The 15,652-nt window shown below is 52.1% G+C and overlaps 1 protein-coding gene and 1 long non-coding RNA gene across 3 annotated transcripts; one reads left to right on the top strand and one right to left on the bottom strand.

Annotated features, from left to right (window-relative positions):
* Positions 1 to 1,495: 1,495 nt before the first annotated feature.
* Positions 1,496 to 6,305, bottom strand: TRIM47 (tripartite motif containing 47). 2 transcript variants are annotated; one of them, XM_061174741.1, is made up of 6 exons: positions 5,591 to 6,305; positions 4,458 to 4,553; positions 3,649 to 3,879; positions 3,275 to 3,473; positions 2,743 to 2,817; positions 1,496 to 2,464 (listed from the first exon to the last, which is right to left on the bottom strand). In XM_061174741.1, the coding sequence occupies exons 1-6, from the start codon at positions 6,257 to 6,259 to the stop codon at positions 1,824 to 1,826; spliced, it is 1,911 nt and encodes a 636-aa protein (XP_061030724.1). In that variant the 5' UTR covers positions 6,260 to 6,305; the 3' UTR covers positions 1,496 to 1,823. The 2 variants fall into 2 exon arrangements, with proteins under 2 accessions (XP_061030724.1, XP_061030725.1); XM_061174742.1 differs by having other exon boundaries at positions 2,743 to 2,814.
* Positions 5,255 to 15,532, top strand: LOC133079371 (uncharacterized). Its single transcript, XR_009698173.1, has 2 exons — positions 5,255 to 5,489; positions 15,114 to 15,532. It is a non-coding gene; the product is annotated as an uncharacterized LOC133079371 (long non-coding RNA).
* Positions 15,533 to 15,652: the final 120 nt, after the last annotated feature.

Below are 15,652 nucleotides of genomic sequence, written 5' to 3'. Positions count from 1 at the left end.
CACACTGCAAGGAAGAGTAGCCCCCGCTCGCCGCAACTAGAGAAAGCCCGCGTGAAGCAACGAAGACCCAACGCAGCCAAAAATAAAAAAAAAAAAAAGATGCACAAGGTTCCATGAGTCTTTGGAAGCTGGCAGTCACTCTGCAAGTGGCAGGGACTTTGTGGCTGCAGAGTTGACTAGTCAGGCCTGAATTCCAACCAGGAAGCGCCAGTCCTGTGCAGGGGCCTCGTCCATCTAACTCACGTTCTGTGACATGCCAGGACCCTGCAGGATCAGGGACCCGAGGGTTCTCTGTAAGGGGAGCGTGTGGGGTGGGGTGGGGCGTGCCAGGGTGGGCGGTGGGAGGGGCTCTGGGAAAGGTGGGAGGCTCCCATTGGTCCACGTTGTGACAGCGACAGGAGCAGCCTCCCCCATCCGCCCCAGGCCCGGGGAGGTGGGGCCCTTGGCTGTCAAGGAAACCATGTTGAGAACACAGAGCCCCAGGAGCCAGCAAGCCCCGCCCGGAAAAACAACATCCTGGCTTCTGGGGCACCAGCAGGCTCTGTAGGAGGGGCTATTTTTAGCTGGTGAGGCAGCCAGGGCAGGACTTGTATGGCCTTGCTGTCTGGCTGCATAACTCACCCATTGTCCCTCCCGACCTTGGGCTCTCTGCCTGCCTCTGCTCTCCAGGCATGGCCCTCCCTGGGGTGCACCTGAGTCACAGACGACCCCAGGAGGAGGGGGCTGGCCTGGGAACACACTCACCTCGTAGCCTCAGGGAGCAAGCCTTCCCCTTGAAAGCAGAACGCGGGCATCCCAAGCTAGGATGGGGGTTCTGGAGCAGCAGGGGCACTGGGCCTTCTTGGGAGAGAGATGGAGGTTCTGCTGGGGCCCAGGGCCCAGGGTCTCCCCCGCGTGGAGGCGAAGCATCGTTCCAGCCACACAGCTGGTGCGGAGATGGGAGGCAGCTTCCAAAGGAGGACACAGGTCATTTTAGTGTAGCTGTTCTCCGCTCCAGCCGCACCCGGGGGTCAGTTCAACCACACCTCTCATGGGCTGAGAAAGTATGTGTATGAAAGAAGCTCTAGGTCTCAAACTTTCTTGCCCATGCCCAGGAGTCATGCCCTGCTCTTGGGGGCTGTGATGTCTGTATTTAATCCTGGGCACAAACACCATTAGGCAGGTCCAGAACTAGGCTGTGGCGTCAAGGATGAAAATAGCGGATGGGAACCAGGCTGTCCAAAGCAAACACTCGGGCAGCCAGAATGACTGTGGGGCTGGACCCCTCCAGGAGAAGCCACCTCTACCTCTCCCTGTCCAGAACCAGGGAGCAGGTGTGCCCCAAAGGGTAGGCACCCCATTTCAGCCTCCTCTTCCTGGGCCAGGGTTCTCCCTCCCAATAGGAATCTGGGACTAGGGGCTTGTTCCCTTGTCCTGCCTTTCAAGACCTGCTCTTGAAAGATGAGAAGTATTGGGAATTCTTGGTGGGTGGAGAGAAGGGTAGAAAAGGGAGTCATTCATTCGACAAATGTTTATTGAGCACCTACTATGTGCCAGGCACTGTCCCAAGAACCTGGGAGAGGAAAGGTCGGGGTAACCCTGGAGCTGTCCAAGCTGCAGTGCCTTCTCCCAGAAACAAGGCCTGCAGGGGGACAGGGTCTCAGCCTCCTCCCTGAGAGGTGGAAGGCCCTGTATATGGAAGGTGGAGGCCTCTAGAAATGAGAAGCCTGGAGAATGTGTGGGACTCCAAGGCTGGTGTCTTCCCTGGGGCAAAGCAGGGGTGCAGAGAAGCAAGCTTCCCAGGAGCTGGGACAGCAGCCGGAGGAGGCCCCGTGCCCCCTGCATCACCTCCTCTTCAGCACGGATATGCAGGACTTCTTGAGGGGCCCGATCTGCAGATGGGCATCCACGCTCTCCAGGAAGAAGGCGGGCTTGAGCCTGTGTGTGAAGAGCCCCGCAAAGTGGCTGTCCAGGCGGCTCTGGAAGGGGTCAACCGGGGAGGCTGGGGTGCCACACCGGCGGGCCCGGGAGGACTTCAGCCTCCGCAGAAGGCTCATCTTGCCATCCCGCACGGCGTAGAAGGCCAGGGCTCGGTCAGCATATTCCAGGCAGATCCCGACGGTGGGCGAGAAGGGGTGGGGCAGGAGCACCTCCAGCCCGTGGAACCAGACGGAGAAGCTGCGTCCGTTCCACTGCAGGCAGCAGGAGTGAGCATTGCGTCCAAGCCGGCCCCGGTCGTAGGGCTCTTGTGGGGAGAAGTCTTCGGCCATAACTCCCACGCTGACCCAGCCCTCAATGATCTCCACCTCCCAGTAGTAGGTGCCCCGGTCCAGGGCGCCCTCGCCCAGCACCTGCTCGCAGTGAGTGAAGCGGGTGGGCGACTCGGGGTAGTTGATGGGACACAGCACCCTCTTCACACCCTTGGTTCCAAACAGCTGCAGGAACTTGTCTGCCGTGTCGCTGTCCAGGTCCACAATGTAGGCAACTGCTCCCACGGAACAGACAGAGATGCAGGGCTCAGGTCCAAGGTCAGCTGGGACAGCCCCTCCCCTAGGGGCCCACCGCCCCAAACACAGCCTCTCCCCTCCTCTGCAACTGGCCCTCCGCAACCAGGCCACCCTGGGGAGCACCGCATGAGCTGACCTAGTTCACCAGCATGAATGAGGAGGGACGGGAACCCAAGCCCTCATGCGCCAGGGCCCAGCCCAGCAGCCTTGGGAGGGCCCAGTATGAGCAGCGGGGCGAGCCCAGGTGTCGACTTACACTTGAGGAAGTAATCCCTGGGAGCCTCACTCTCCAGGCTGTTGGTGCTTTCGGGGTCCTGGGACTCAGCATCTGCTGCAGAAGAGGAGACAGTGCAGAGGGGGTCTCCCCGGCTGCCCGTGGCTGGGCCGCTGTGCAAGGTGATCCCCCCCCCCGAACATGTGACTGAACTTCCCCTCCTCCCCCTTCCTCCCAGCACCCCAGGCCACCTGGGGACAGGCACACGCCCAAATATGGTACACTGTGTTCACACACATGCCTGGTCCTCGGGCTCTGCCCCCGCTCCACTTCCTCCCTGGGCCTCAGCCCTTCTGAAGCTAGAGGGTGGTCTAGGAGAGGCCTGCTCTGCCCCCTGGGCTGTGGCCAAAGGAGCTGACTCGTGCTTACAGGGTGGTGGCTCCAGCCATTGGCAGGATTTTGGGTCCCACCCTGAGCCTGGCAGTTTCCATCCTCCACTCCTGAACGGGCACCAGGCCTGGGGGCCTGTGCGGGGAGTCTGGGGAAGGATGAGTCACTTGCGGGGGGCACCCACCTTCCGTGCCTGGCTTCTGCAGCCCGTCCTCGTCGCTGCCCAGCCCCTGCAGCTGCTCCCACTGGCTGGTGCAGGCTGAAGCCAGGCCGTCTCGTACCACCTGCACGGCCTGGGATGACTTGGTGAAGCTGAGCTCCCTTGGGGGCCCGGGCCCAGGGCCGCATCCCTCCTCCAGGGCCAGCCTGAGCGCCAGGAGCTCCTGTGCCAGACAAACGCCCATTAAGGCCCTGCTGGCCACAGCTCCTCCTGGCTGGAGTGAGACGGCTCCGCCAGGAGGCTGGCACAGTCCTGAAGCCCAGGCACCCGCTGCCTTCTCCCTCCGCCTCCCGCCTACCCCCTTCCGTGTCCTCTCTGGCCTGCAGAGCTGCCCTCACCTGCAGGAAGCTGACCGAGTCGGCTTCAGGGACCTGACTGAGGTTGCGGCGGGCCCGGCTGAGCCGGCTGCGCTGTTCCTCCTGCCGCCGCAGGTCGCCCTGGGAGCGGCCCAGCAGGGTCGCCTCCCCCTCGTCGATGAAGGCCAGCACCTCTGTCTGAAACCCCTGCAGGACGGCCGCAGCCTCAGCAAACAGCCGGCTCACCCTTTCCCGCTCTGCCACGGCTGCACTCTGCACAGGAGGACAGAGGTGGCGGTGATGAGGGCAAAGAACGTCACTTCCCAGACCCCACTTTCCCACCCTGCCCTCTCGGGGGGACAGAAGCACCAGCCCCAGCTGCCCTGGATCTATGTCAGGTTATGGGAGACACTTGTGCTCACTGGAGCCGGACAATGCCTTGAGCGTGGGCTTCTTTTTTAAATTTTATTTATTTATTTATTTATTTTTGGGTGTGTTGGGTCTTCGTTTCTGTGCGAGGGCTTTCTCTAGTTGCGGCAAGCGGGAGCCGCTCTTCATCGCGGTGCGCGGGCCTCTCACTATCGCCGCCTCTCTTGTTGCGGAGCACAGGCTCCAGACGCGCAGGCTCAGTAATTGTGGCTCACGGGCCCAGTTGCTCCGTGGCATGTGGGATCTTCCCAGACCAGGGCTGGAACCCGTGTCCCCTGCATTGGCAGGCAGATTCTCAACCACTGCACCACCAGGAAAGCCCAAGCGTGGGCTTTAGAGTGGACGGTACCATGCTGAAAGCTCACACTGCCAGGAGCCTACCGCAGGAGTGAACGGGGGCGGGGGTTAGGACGGGATCTGACCTTGATGAGGGCCACCGTGCGCCGGGACTGTGCGATGCCCGCTCCCAGCTCGTCCATGCGGTCCTCCACAGCACTCAGGACTTTGGGCTGCTCGGCCTGTGAACGACACCCTTGAGCACGGGGTCTGGCAGAGGTCACAACCCTGCACTGGTGTCCCAGGCCTCACCAAGGGGGAAGGAGAGGGGTGACCTGGGAGGGAGTGGTATCTGGGTATAGGTGGGACTGGGAGTGGCCATGATATGCCAGAGGTGCCTCAAGCCCAGGCTGGTGCCATTCCCGAATGCCCAGGGAGAGGGCAGGCTGGCCAGCTGTGGGTTGTCTGCCTCCCCTCTTTGACTGGTGAGCAAGTAGAGGGCCATCTATGGTCCTCAGTGTTGCTCACATTCATTTGAGAACTTCCTTCAGTGGGGAAGGGGCAGAGAAAGAGAGTGAGGAGGGGGCCCTGCACAAGATGGCATTCAGCTGTCCCGGGGATCATTGTCCCCAAAGAGTCTGTGCCCCCAGCCCAGGCCTGAAAAATAGGGATTCCGGGCAAATCCCCTGGGTCTTATGAGTCACCACTCCAGGCAGGAGAGACGGAAAATCCCAAGGCAGAGGCGCCAAGACCGGGCTGGGGGCCAAAGGAAACTGCGGGCGGAGGTAACCGGCCGGACAGCGTGCACAAGCTCCCACCACGGGCCCCCGGAACAGCTGGACAGAGCGGTCTGTGTGCTCGGCCCACCCTCTGCAGCACTCCTTTCGCCTGCCACACCCATCCAAACCCTCAGCCCAGGCAAATCTGAGCGGGGATCTGCAGGAGCTCGGCCGGCGCAGCAGCTGCGCGGCGGAAATCAGCCGCCTGGGATCACGTGGGCCTAACCCGGCTCCCTGCTGCTTTAAACCCCAAGGCCCCTGCTCCAGCCTCAGGCCCCCGGCCCGCCCATCTTTTTCGAGTTCTCACTGGGTCCCTCCAACCCCCATTCTCGTCCCGAGCGGAATGTCCCACAGCGAGCGGAGACCGTCAGGGCTGGAAGGGACCGCAAAAATCCTCAGGTTAGAGGAGGGAATTAAGGATGGGGGAGAGGGGTCCCCGGCCCTCGGCCGCCACGCGAGGCCCGTCGCCCGCCCGCCCGCCCGCCGCGCCCGCGCCCCACCTCCTGGAGCGCGCGCTCCTGCTCCAGCGGCACGAGCTCGTGGCCCCGGTGCTCCTGGGCGGCACAGGCCTCACACAGGCACACTCGCTCCGCGCGGCAGTAGCGCTCGAGCGGCCGCAGGTGGCGCGGACACAGGCTCTCCTCCAGCCGGCGCAGCGGCGGCACCAGGCGGTGTCCGCGCAGCGCGGGGCTGCGCTCGTGCGGGCCTAGATGCGCGGGGCAGAAGGAGGCGAAGCAGGAGAGGCAGGAGAGCGCGGCGGGTAGGGCGGCGCCCTCGGGGCACGCGTCGCAGCGCACCGGCTCTTCGCCCGCCGGCCACGGCTCCGGCGCGCAGGGAGCCGACGGCTCCGGGGCGCTGGGCGGCGCACTGGGCGCCACCGGCTCGGGGGCCCGGGCCGGGCCGGGGCCGGGCCCCGGGCCCGAGCCCTGGCGGAGCTGCAGCAGCTCGGACAGCGTGTGGTTCTTGCGGAGCTGCAGGCCGTCGGGGAAGGGCTCCTGGCACAGCGGGCAGCGGGCCGTGCCTCCCGGCCCGCCGGCGCCACCCGCGCCGCGGTGCGGCCAGAGCGCGCCCAGGCAGGCGAGGCAGAAGTTGTGGCCGCAGGGCAGCGTCACTGGCTCCCGGAGCGGCTCCAGGCAGATGGGGCAGCTGAAGGGGCCGCTGCCGTCCATGGCTCCGCGGTCGCGGGGCACCGCCTGTGCTGCTCCCGTCTGGGAGGGACCCGGACTGTTCGCGATGCGGCTCCGCCCCTGGGACCGAGGCCAAGGATCCGGCCCCCGCCCGCCCCCCGGCTCGGACCGCCCCCCAGCGCCACAGGCCCGCCCGCCGGCCCTGACACCCAGCCCCAGCCCCCCGGACAGCGCGGGGTGGCCTCTGGGCCCCGTCTGACCCCTAAGGGCTCCTGGACGAAAGGGCTGTGAGAGAGAGAGGGCAGAGGGCAGAGAAGGCAATGCGGGGGACACGCTGAAAGCAGGGAAGGAGTTCACTCCTCCATGACCCCCCATAAACTCACCCACCCCATGGCCAGCCAGGGGCTCCGGAGGGGCTGGGTGACCCCACTTTGTTCCGCAGGCACCTTTGCGCTCCAGACCCCTCCGCAGCACCTTTAAGCGAAGTTGCTGAGCTGCTGAAGGCGGGGAAAAATAACTGCTGATATGCGCATGTTTTTGCCCCTATTTAACCCGGGTGGGAAACTTGGGCTTCTCTAAACTTGAAATGGGAAGTTGATGTCATCCTCCAGGTCCATCGTCCTGGGAATTCAGTTCTGGTCCACCGACACTCCTGTGGTGTGCCTGGGGCTAGGGATGTGGGTTCCCCAAGTGGAGGCGTTTGCTGAGACTCGTTCAACTATGCACTCAAAATGGTGCATTTTATTATATGTAAACTATACCTCGATAATGTTAAATTTAAAAAAATAGAATGGCAACAGAATAACAAAAGTAGCATTGAGTTGTAACCCAAAGTATAAAATAAACATCCATGAGTTCATGCTGGTGTACATAAATGACTGGATAAATAAATAAATGAGGGAGAATAGACAAATTTCCCATTCAGAGGAATTCCAAACAGTTTTGGTAAATACTCCAAGGTGGAGAATGGCTTCCCACTCCTTAAGTGTAGACGGTGCATAGTGACTTTCTTCCAAAGGGAGCAGAAGAGTAACTTTACAAGGGAGAAACCTGCTGAAAACCACCTCAGCCAGGTGATCAAGGTCAACATCAACAGTGATAAGTCATGTCGGCAGTAAGTACCCTTGATATGATGTGGTCTTCCTACCCAAAAGCCCATAACCCCACTCTAATTATGATTAAAACTTTAGACAAATTCCTATAAGACACAGACTACACAGCACCTGACCAGAACCCCTTGAAACTGTCAAGGTCATCAAACAAAAGCAGGGAAAGTCTGAAAAATTGTCACATCCAAGAGAAGCCCAAGGAGACATGATAACTAAATGTAATGTGTATTCTGGACATGTTCCTGAGAGAGAAAAAGGATGTTAAGGGGAAACTAAGGCAATTCGAATAAATTATAGAATATAGTTAATAAGAATGTATCAATATTGGCTCTTTCAATGTGACAAATGTACCATAGTCACCATGTGAACAGAAGGGGAAATTGGGAGGGAGGTATATGGGAATTCTGAATGATCTTTGTAACTTTTCTGTAACTTTGTAACTATTCTAAAATTAAAAGTTCATTAAAAAAAAAAACTAAAATAATTGGGGCAATGCTTCCTACCCCCAGGCCTGCAGACCTCCTGCTGATGAGAGGCCAAAGTGGAAGGAATAAAGTGGTGGAGAGGATTGATCCACCTAGAGGTGGGGATTAGCCTTTCTTGCTCTGCCGGGGGCCCTCTTGAAGCCTGGTGTAGTCTCAGAAGCCTTTCCAGAATAATGCTTTTAAATGCACAAAATAAAATGCAGAAGATTCCATGGCAACCAATTACATTGAAATACAGGCTCAAAATATAAAGAAAACAAATTTGCGATAAAGTTATATATGTGTTTCTTTAACACAAGAACAAATAACAAGATCTGCGGGAGGCCTGAGAATTACTGTATTTTTGAAATAGTGATGAATGTAAACATATTTCAAGTTCTCTGTCACCTCTGTAATGTGCTATGAAAAATCTGTAACTTTTTTTTTTGAAGTTTTGAATTTTATTTATTTTTTATACAGAAGGTTCTTATTAGTTATCTATTTTACACATATTAGTGTACGCATGTCAATCCCAATCTTCCAATTCATCCCACCACCACCCCCCTCGCCACTTACCCCCTTGGTGTCCATACGTTTGTTCTCTACATCTGTGTCTCAACTTCTGCCCTGCAAACCAGTTCATTTGTACCATTTTTCTAGGTTCCACATATATGCGCTAACATACGATATTTGTTTTTCTCTTTCTGACTTACTTCACTCTGTATGACAGTCTCTAGGTCCATCCACGTCTCAACAAATGACTCAATTTCGTTCCTTTTTATGGCTGAGTAATATTCCATTGTATGTATGTACCACATCTTCTTTATCCATTCGTCTGTCGATGGGCATTTAGGTTGCTTCCATGACCTGGCTATTGTAAATAGTGCTGCAATGAACATTGGGGGGCATGTGTCTTTTTGAATTATGGTTTTCTCTGGGTATATGCCCAGTAGTGGGATTGCTGGATCATATGGTAATTCTATTTTTAGTTTTTTAAGGAACCTCCATACTGTTCTCCATAGTGGCTGTATCAATTTACATTCCCACCAACAATGCAAGAGGGTTCCCTTTTCTCCACACCCTCTCCAACATTTGTTGTTTGTAGATTTTCTGATGATGCCCATTCTAACTGGTGTGAGGTGACACCTCGTTGTAGTTTAGATTTGCATTTCTCTAATAATTAGTGATGTTGAGCAGCTTTTCATGTGCTTCTTGGCCATCTGTATGTCTTCTTTGGAGAAATGTCTATTTAGGTCTTCTGCCCATGTTTGGATTGGGTTGTTTGTTTCTTTAATATTGAGCTGCATGAGCTGTTTATATATTTTGGAGATTAATCCTTTGTCCATTGATTCGTTTGCAAATATTTTCTCCCATTCTGAGGGTTGTCTTTTCATCTTGTTTATGGTTTCCTTTACTGTGCAAAAGCTTTTAAGTTTCATTAGGTCCCATTTGTTTATTTTTGTTTTTATTTCCATTACTCTAGGAGGTGGATCAAAAAAGATCTTGCTGTGATTTATGTCAAAGAGTGTTCTTCCTATGTTTTCCTCTAAGAGTTTCATAGTGTCTGGTCTTACATTTAGGTCTCGAATCCATTTTGAGTTTATTTTTATGTATGGTGTTAGGGAGTGTTCTAATTTCATTCTTTTACATGTAGCTGTCCAGTTTTCCCAGCACCACTTATTGAAGAGACTGTCTTTTCTCCATTGTATATCCTTGCCTCCTTTGTCATAGATGAGTTGACCATAGGTGTGTGGGTTTATATCTGGGCTTTCTATCCTGTTCCATTGATCTATATTTCTGTTTTTGTGCCAGTACCATATTGTCTTGATTACTGTAATTTTGTAGTATAGTCTGAAGTCAGGGAGTCTGATTCCTCCACCTCCGTTATTTTCCCTCAAGACTGCTTTGGCTATTCGGGGTCTTTTGTGTCTCCATACAAATTCTAAGATTTTTTGTTCTAGTTCCGTAAAAAATGCCATTGGTAATTTGATAGGGATTGCATTGAATCTGTAGATTGCTTTGGGTAGTATAGTCATTTTCACAATATTGATTCTTCCAATCCAAGAGCATGGTATATCTCTCCTTCTGTTGGTATCATCTTTAATTTCTTTCATCAGTGTCTTATAGTTTTCTGCATACAGGTCTTTTGTCTCCCTAGGTAGGTTTATTCCTAGGTATTTTATTCTTTTTGTTGCAATGGGAGTGTTTCCTTAATTTCTCTTTCAGATTTTTCATCATTAGTGTATAGGAATGCAAGAGATTTCTGTGCATTAATTTTATGTCCTGCAACTTTACCAAATTCATTGATTAGCTCTAGTAGTTTTCTGGTGGCATTTTTAGGATTCTCTATGTATAGTATCATGTCATCGGCAAACAGTGACTGTTTTACTTCTTTTCCAATTTGTATTCCTTTTATTTCTTTTTCTTCTCTGATTGCTGTGGCTAGGACTTCCAAAACTATGTTGAATAATAGTGGTGAGAGTGGACATCCTTGTCGTGTTCCTGATCTTAGGGGAAATGCTTTCAGTTTTTCACCATTGAGAATGATGTTTGCTGTGGGTTTGTCGTATATGGCCTTTATTATGTTGCGGTAGGTTCCCTCTATGCCCTCTTTCTGGAGAGTTTTTATCATAAATGGGCGTTGAATTTTGTCAAAAGCTTTTTCTGCATCTATTGAGATGATCATATGGTTTTTCTTCTTCAGTTTGTGAATATGGTGTATCACATTGATTGATTTGCGTATATTGAAGAATCCTTGCATCCCTGGGATAAATCCCACTTTATCGTGGTGTATGATCCTTTTAATGTGTTGTTGGATTCTGTTTGCTAGTATTTTGTTGAGGATTTTTGCATCTATATTCATCAAAGATATTGGTCTGTAATTTTCTTTTTTTGTAGTGTCTTTGTCTGGTTTTGGTATCAGGGTGATGGTGGCCTCATAGAATGAGTTTGGGAGTGTTCCTTCCTCTGCAATTTTTTGGAAGAGTTTGAGAAGGATGGGAGTTAGCTCTTCTCTAAATGTTTGATAGATTTCACCTGTGAAGCCATCTGGTCCTGGACTTTTGTTTGTTGGAAGATTTTTAATCACAGTTTCAATTTCATTACTTGTGATTGGTCTGTTCATATTTTCTATTTCTTCCTGGTTCAGTCTTGGAAGGTTATACCTTTCTAAGAATTTGTTCATTTCTTCCAGCTTGTCCATTTTATTGGCATAGAGTTGCTTGTAGTAGTCTCTTATGATGCTTTGTATTTCTGCAGTGTCTGTTGTAACTTCTCCTTTTTCATTTCTAATTTTATTGATTTGAGTCCCCTCCCTCTTTTTCTTGATGAGTCTGGCTAATGGTTTATCAATTTTGTTTATCTTCTCAAGGAACCAGCTTTTAGGTTTATTGATCTTTGCTATTGTTTTCTTTGTTTCTATTTCATTTATTTCTGCTCTGATCTTTATGATTTCTTTCCTTCTGCTAACTTTGGGTTTTGTTTGTTCTTCTTTCTCTAGTTCCTTTAGGTGTAAGTTTAGATTGTTTATTTGAGATTTTTCTTGTTTCTTGAGGTAGGCTTGTATTGCTATAAAGTTCCCTCTTAGAACTGCTTTTGCTGCATCCCATAGGTTTTGGATCGTGTTTTCATTGTAATTTGTCTCTAGGTATTTTTTGAAAAAAATCTGTAATTTCTATTGGTGACAAGTCACAGCTGTTGCTAACATCACTGCAGTGTGTTTTCTCCATTTGTAATAGAAATGCTAAATTTCCGTTAGAGGACCGTGAAAATAAAGAGAATTTCCCCCCTAAGACCCCGGGTTAAAAATGTCTAATTTAGGGAGAATTCCCTGGCAGTCCAGTGGTTAGGACTTGGCAGTTTCATTGCCATGGCCTGGGTTCAATCCCTGGTTGGGGAGCTAAGATCCTGCAGCACAGCCCCCCCCCCCAAAAAAAAGTCTAATTTAGAAAGATGCTATGCAGAGCCTCCTGGAAAGAGAGAAGAAAACTAAGATCTATTACATATTAAGAGAGGTGGGATCCACTCCTGGGGGTTTTGTGGGAAGTGGGGGGAGGGCAGGAAACCATGGAGGCCTGCATGGAGGAAGTAGCATTTGAGTTGGGCTTTCACAGACTGCTAGGGCTCAGGCATGCAGAAACTAGGGTGGGAAAAGATCTTCTGGGCAGAGCAGCAGAGGGAACCAGGCTGGGTGTGCCTAGTTTGGCAGGAAGGCGGGTAATGAGTTCCATAAGTTGGTTTCCACAAGGAGCACTTGATCTTGACTGTCCCTTGTTTGCCAAGACCCAGCAACGGTTCAGAGGCTCAGGCATCAGCGACACCCTGCTCGGCAGCTTGGCAGCCGGGATGCCTGGGCTTGCTGAGACCACAGACCCGCCTGGTTCTGGAGGGGAAAGAAGAGTGCCACTCAGGTTTGGGGGTGCTCAGGGATGAGTCCCAGCCGGCCCTCTGCTCCCCACCCCACAGCCTGTTCAGGAAGATGTGCTCCCTCAGGAAAGCTTGGAGATGTGATTTGCCAGGGTGGCGGCATTTTGATACTTCATTTCCATTACGGTAGCTTTAAGTTGCCCAATATATTCATTATTCTTGAAATGAATTGGCTCTTAAGGGGAAAGGGTAACTGACACTCTGCTGACGCCTGCATCTCACTCTGCCCTTGCCAGGACTGTCATGAAGGAGGGGAAATAGAATTCCAATAGGTTACATATCTTGCCAGAGGTCACATAACTAGTCCTGTGGAGGAGGTGGAATTTAAACCCAGAAGGTGCAACCTGAAAGTAATCCTAAACCTCATATCATAAATGACCTTGTCTGGCTGCAGTACTGCTTACAAAAAAAAAACAAAACAAAAAAAGTCAAACAGAAACAAAAACAAGCAAAAGCAGTTGAGCAAATGATAGTACTTAGCAAGCCATGCCTAGCTTTGCTTGCATCTCTGAAAAAAAATGGAAATGGGATCCAAGCCATGTCCCACAGTAGCACTTCTTTATGCTATTGACGTGCTTTAAAACACTTGTGTTTATTTCAAAGTACTATATTTAGAGTATCTAAAAACTAAACAATTTAATGAGGCTTATAACAAAAGCTGGCAGTCCCATGTCCCACCTCCTCCAGATTCTTGCTCCCATGGACAACCAGGTTCAACTTTTTTTTTTTTTTTTTAATAAATTTATTTATTTATTTATTTTTGGCTGTGTTGGGTCTTCGTTTCCGTGCGAGGGCTTTCTCCAGTTGCGGCGAGCGGGGGCCACGCTTCATCGCGGTGCACGGGCCTCTCACTGTCGCGGCCTCTCTTGTTGCGGAGCACAGGCTCCAGACGCGCAGGCTCAGTAGTTGTGGCTCACGGGCTTAGTTGCTCCGTGGCATGTGGGATCTTCCCAGACCAGGGCTCGAACCCGTGTCCCCTGCATTGGCAGGCAGATTCTTAACCACTGCGCCACCAGGGAAGCCCCCAGGTTCAACTCTTAACCATCTCTTCCAGCACTTACCTCTTCGTCTCTAAAGCACGTGCTTATAAGCCTTGAATATGTGAATGTCTGTGCTTGTATTTCTGGAAATTTTGATTCTTTATCGCTTCTCCTTTGTGTTGAGCTCCCCGTTGCTTGGATCCCAGGTCTCCCTTTCCCTTCATTGATTTCTTTATTTCTGAAAAGTGGGTGCTCTGGGGGCTTCCTGGGAACGGATGCGGAAGTGTCTGCAAATGTCTTGGTTCAGGCTTTGCCCATGATTGACAGTTTGGCTGGGTATGGAATTCTAATATTTATTTATTTATTTATGGCTGCGTCGGGTCTTTCTTGTGGCATGTGGGATCTTTGGTTGTGGTGCGCGGGCTCCAGAGCATGTGGGCTCAGCAGTTGTGGTGCGCGGGCTTAATTGCCCCGTAGCATGTGGGATCTTAGTTCCCCGACGAGGGATTGAACCCGTGTCCCCTGCATTGGAAGGCGGATTCTCAACCACTGGACCACCAGGGAAGTCCCGTGTATGGAATTCGAAATGGAAATCTTTCCCCCTCAGAGTCTCAAAGGCCTGGCTCCATTGTCTTCTAGCTTCCAGCCCCGTGTTACTTGAAGCCACATTTCCTATTGTCACCACGCTGCTCCCTTCCATCCCTTCCTGCCTGGGCAAGAGCAGCCTCTTATTCTCTTTACCCCTCCCCTCTCTGGCCTCCAATCCAACTCCCTCCAACTCCACTGGCCCAGAGGCCCCTGTCTTTTAAAATCTCTCCCGCCCTCCCCTGTTCTTTTTCTGTCCCTGTGCCCGCCTTGCTGATTCTGCCTCACAGACGCCCAGAAACTGTGAGGAGTGGGGCAGAGGTGCTGGAAACACCCCTAGGCTCATCAAATGTGTCCTCTTTATAAAAGTTACACCCCAAAGCCCATGCTTCTTTCTCCCTCTACACCAAGGCATTTTTCCTGGAGAGGAGGCGGAGAGTCCTGTTAGAATCAGGAGGACCCAGCGAATTTAATCTGAAGTAGCTGTCCAGGAGATTTGTCAATGCTTGCCTCCAGACCTACTTGGGAAGCACTTCTCCATAGCACTCTATAAAAATAGGGACTTCCCTGGTGGTCCAGTGGTTAGGACTCAGCGCTTGCACTGTGGGGGCCCAGGTTTGATCCCCGGTCGCGGAACTAAGATCACACAAGCATCACGGCAAAAAAAAAAAAAAAAAAAAAAGAAAAATGGCAGTAGTGTCACATGTAAACAAAGGTTAATGATCACAATATAGAACCTTCCCACAGGACAACATGGAAAGGACTAACAACCCAATAAAAAAGTAAATCCACAGAATAAATGACCCAAGACACTTCCCACCACGGAAGCAGAAAAGGGGCTGTTCTTCCTTTCTCTGCCCCTTTCAGAACGTGGGCTCGGCTAGCTGGACACTTGTGTCGGGTGTCGGGGCTCTGGGATCAAGAGGGACAGTTAGAATCTGTATGCCGGGACAGCCAGCGATGATGGCTACCTGGCCAGCCCAGTCCTGCATCCTGCCCTGCCAGGCCTTTCAGCTCCTGCTGTTAACCCAGCTGTCACACTGTCGGGCTGGCTGCCCAGTGTCACAACCTCCTTCCCGTGTTTGGGGACCTCCCCACCTTAGGAATCTTACTGGAAGCTCCTTGCCCAGGCTGCACCAATCAGAGGCCTGGCCCTGCCCTTGAACAGAGAGCCACACGGCTGAGGAGTGAGGCCACAAGATGGAGTTTGCAACCGTGGCAGCGGCCGGGGCCAGGTTACCATGTGGGGAGGGAGGTACACTTTATATAAATATAAAAATATTTTGTAATTTTTGGAGTATGTGTTATCCTTTAATAAAACTTTTCTTGTCAGATACTTACACATGAGTGTATAAAACGTGTGTGTGCAGTGGGAAAAGTTATACAGCAAACACCCTCGGAACCACCACCCAGATCAAGAAGTGGAACATTTCAAGTACAAAACTACTGCTCCCCTATGGCCCAGCACCCTCACTTCCAGAAACACAAGCAAAAACATGTACAAGGATCTTCGCGGAAACACGTTCTGAAGAGCAAAAACCAAAATAAAAGGAGTCGGCAGTGTGCTGGCACCTACACGAATGACTGTGCTTAATCCCCACGCCCCGGCTGCGGATGAGGTGGGGAAGACGGCGGCTGAGGCTCTGCCACAACAGCTTGCCTGGTGGGATGGGGGGCAGGGGCCCTAGCTGGCCTGACTCAAGGTTTCTTTATTTTGGTCCTTTGTATAAAAATAAAAAATCTTCAAGTGTTCACTGTTTCTCTGTTCAGCAGTTCCTCTTTAGGAAATGTAGCCTATGTACGTAACAATAAATATGGCCAAAGCTTCCTGTTCAAAAATAGTCATCACGGCCATATTTTTACAGCCCTCAA

This window comes from Eubalaena glacialis, chromosome 19, assembly GCF_028564815.1.
Source record: "Eubalaena glacialis isolate mEubGla1 chromosome 19, mEubGla1.1.hap2.+ XY, whole genome shotgun sequence".
Classification (NCBI taxonomy): Eukaryota; Metazoa; Chordata; class Mammalia; order Artiodactyla; family Balaenidae; genus Eubalaena; species Eubalaena glacialis.
The sequence above is the reverse complement of the archived record's forward strand: the minus strand, read 5'-3'. Positions and strand labels throughout refer to the sequence as shown.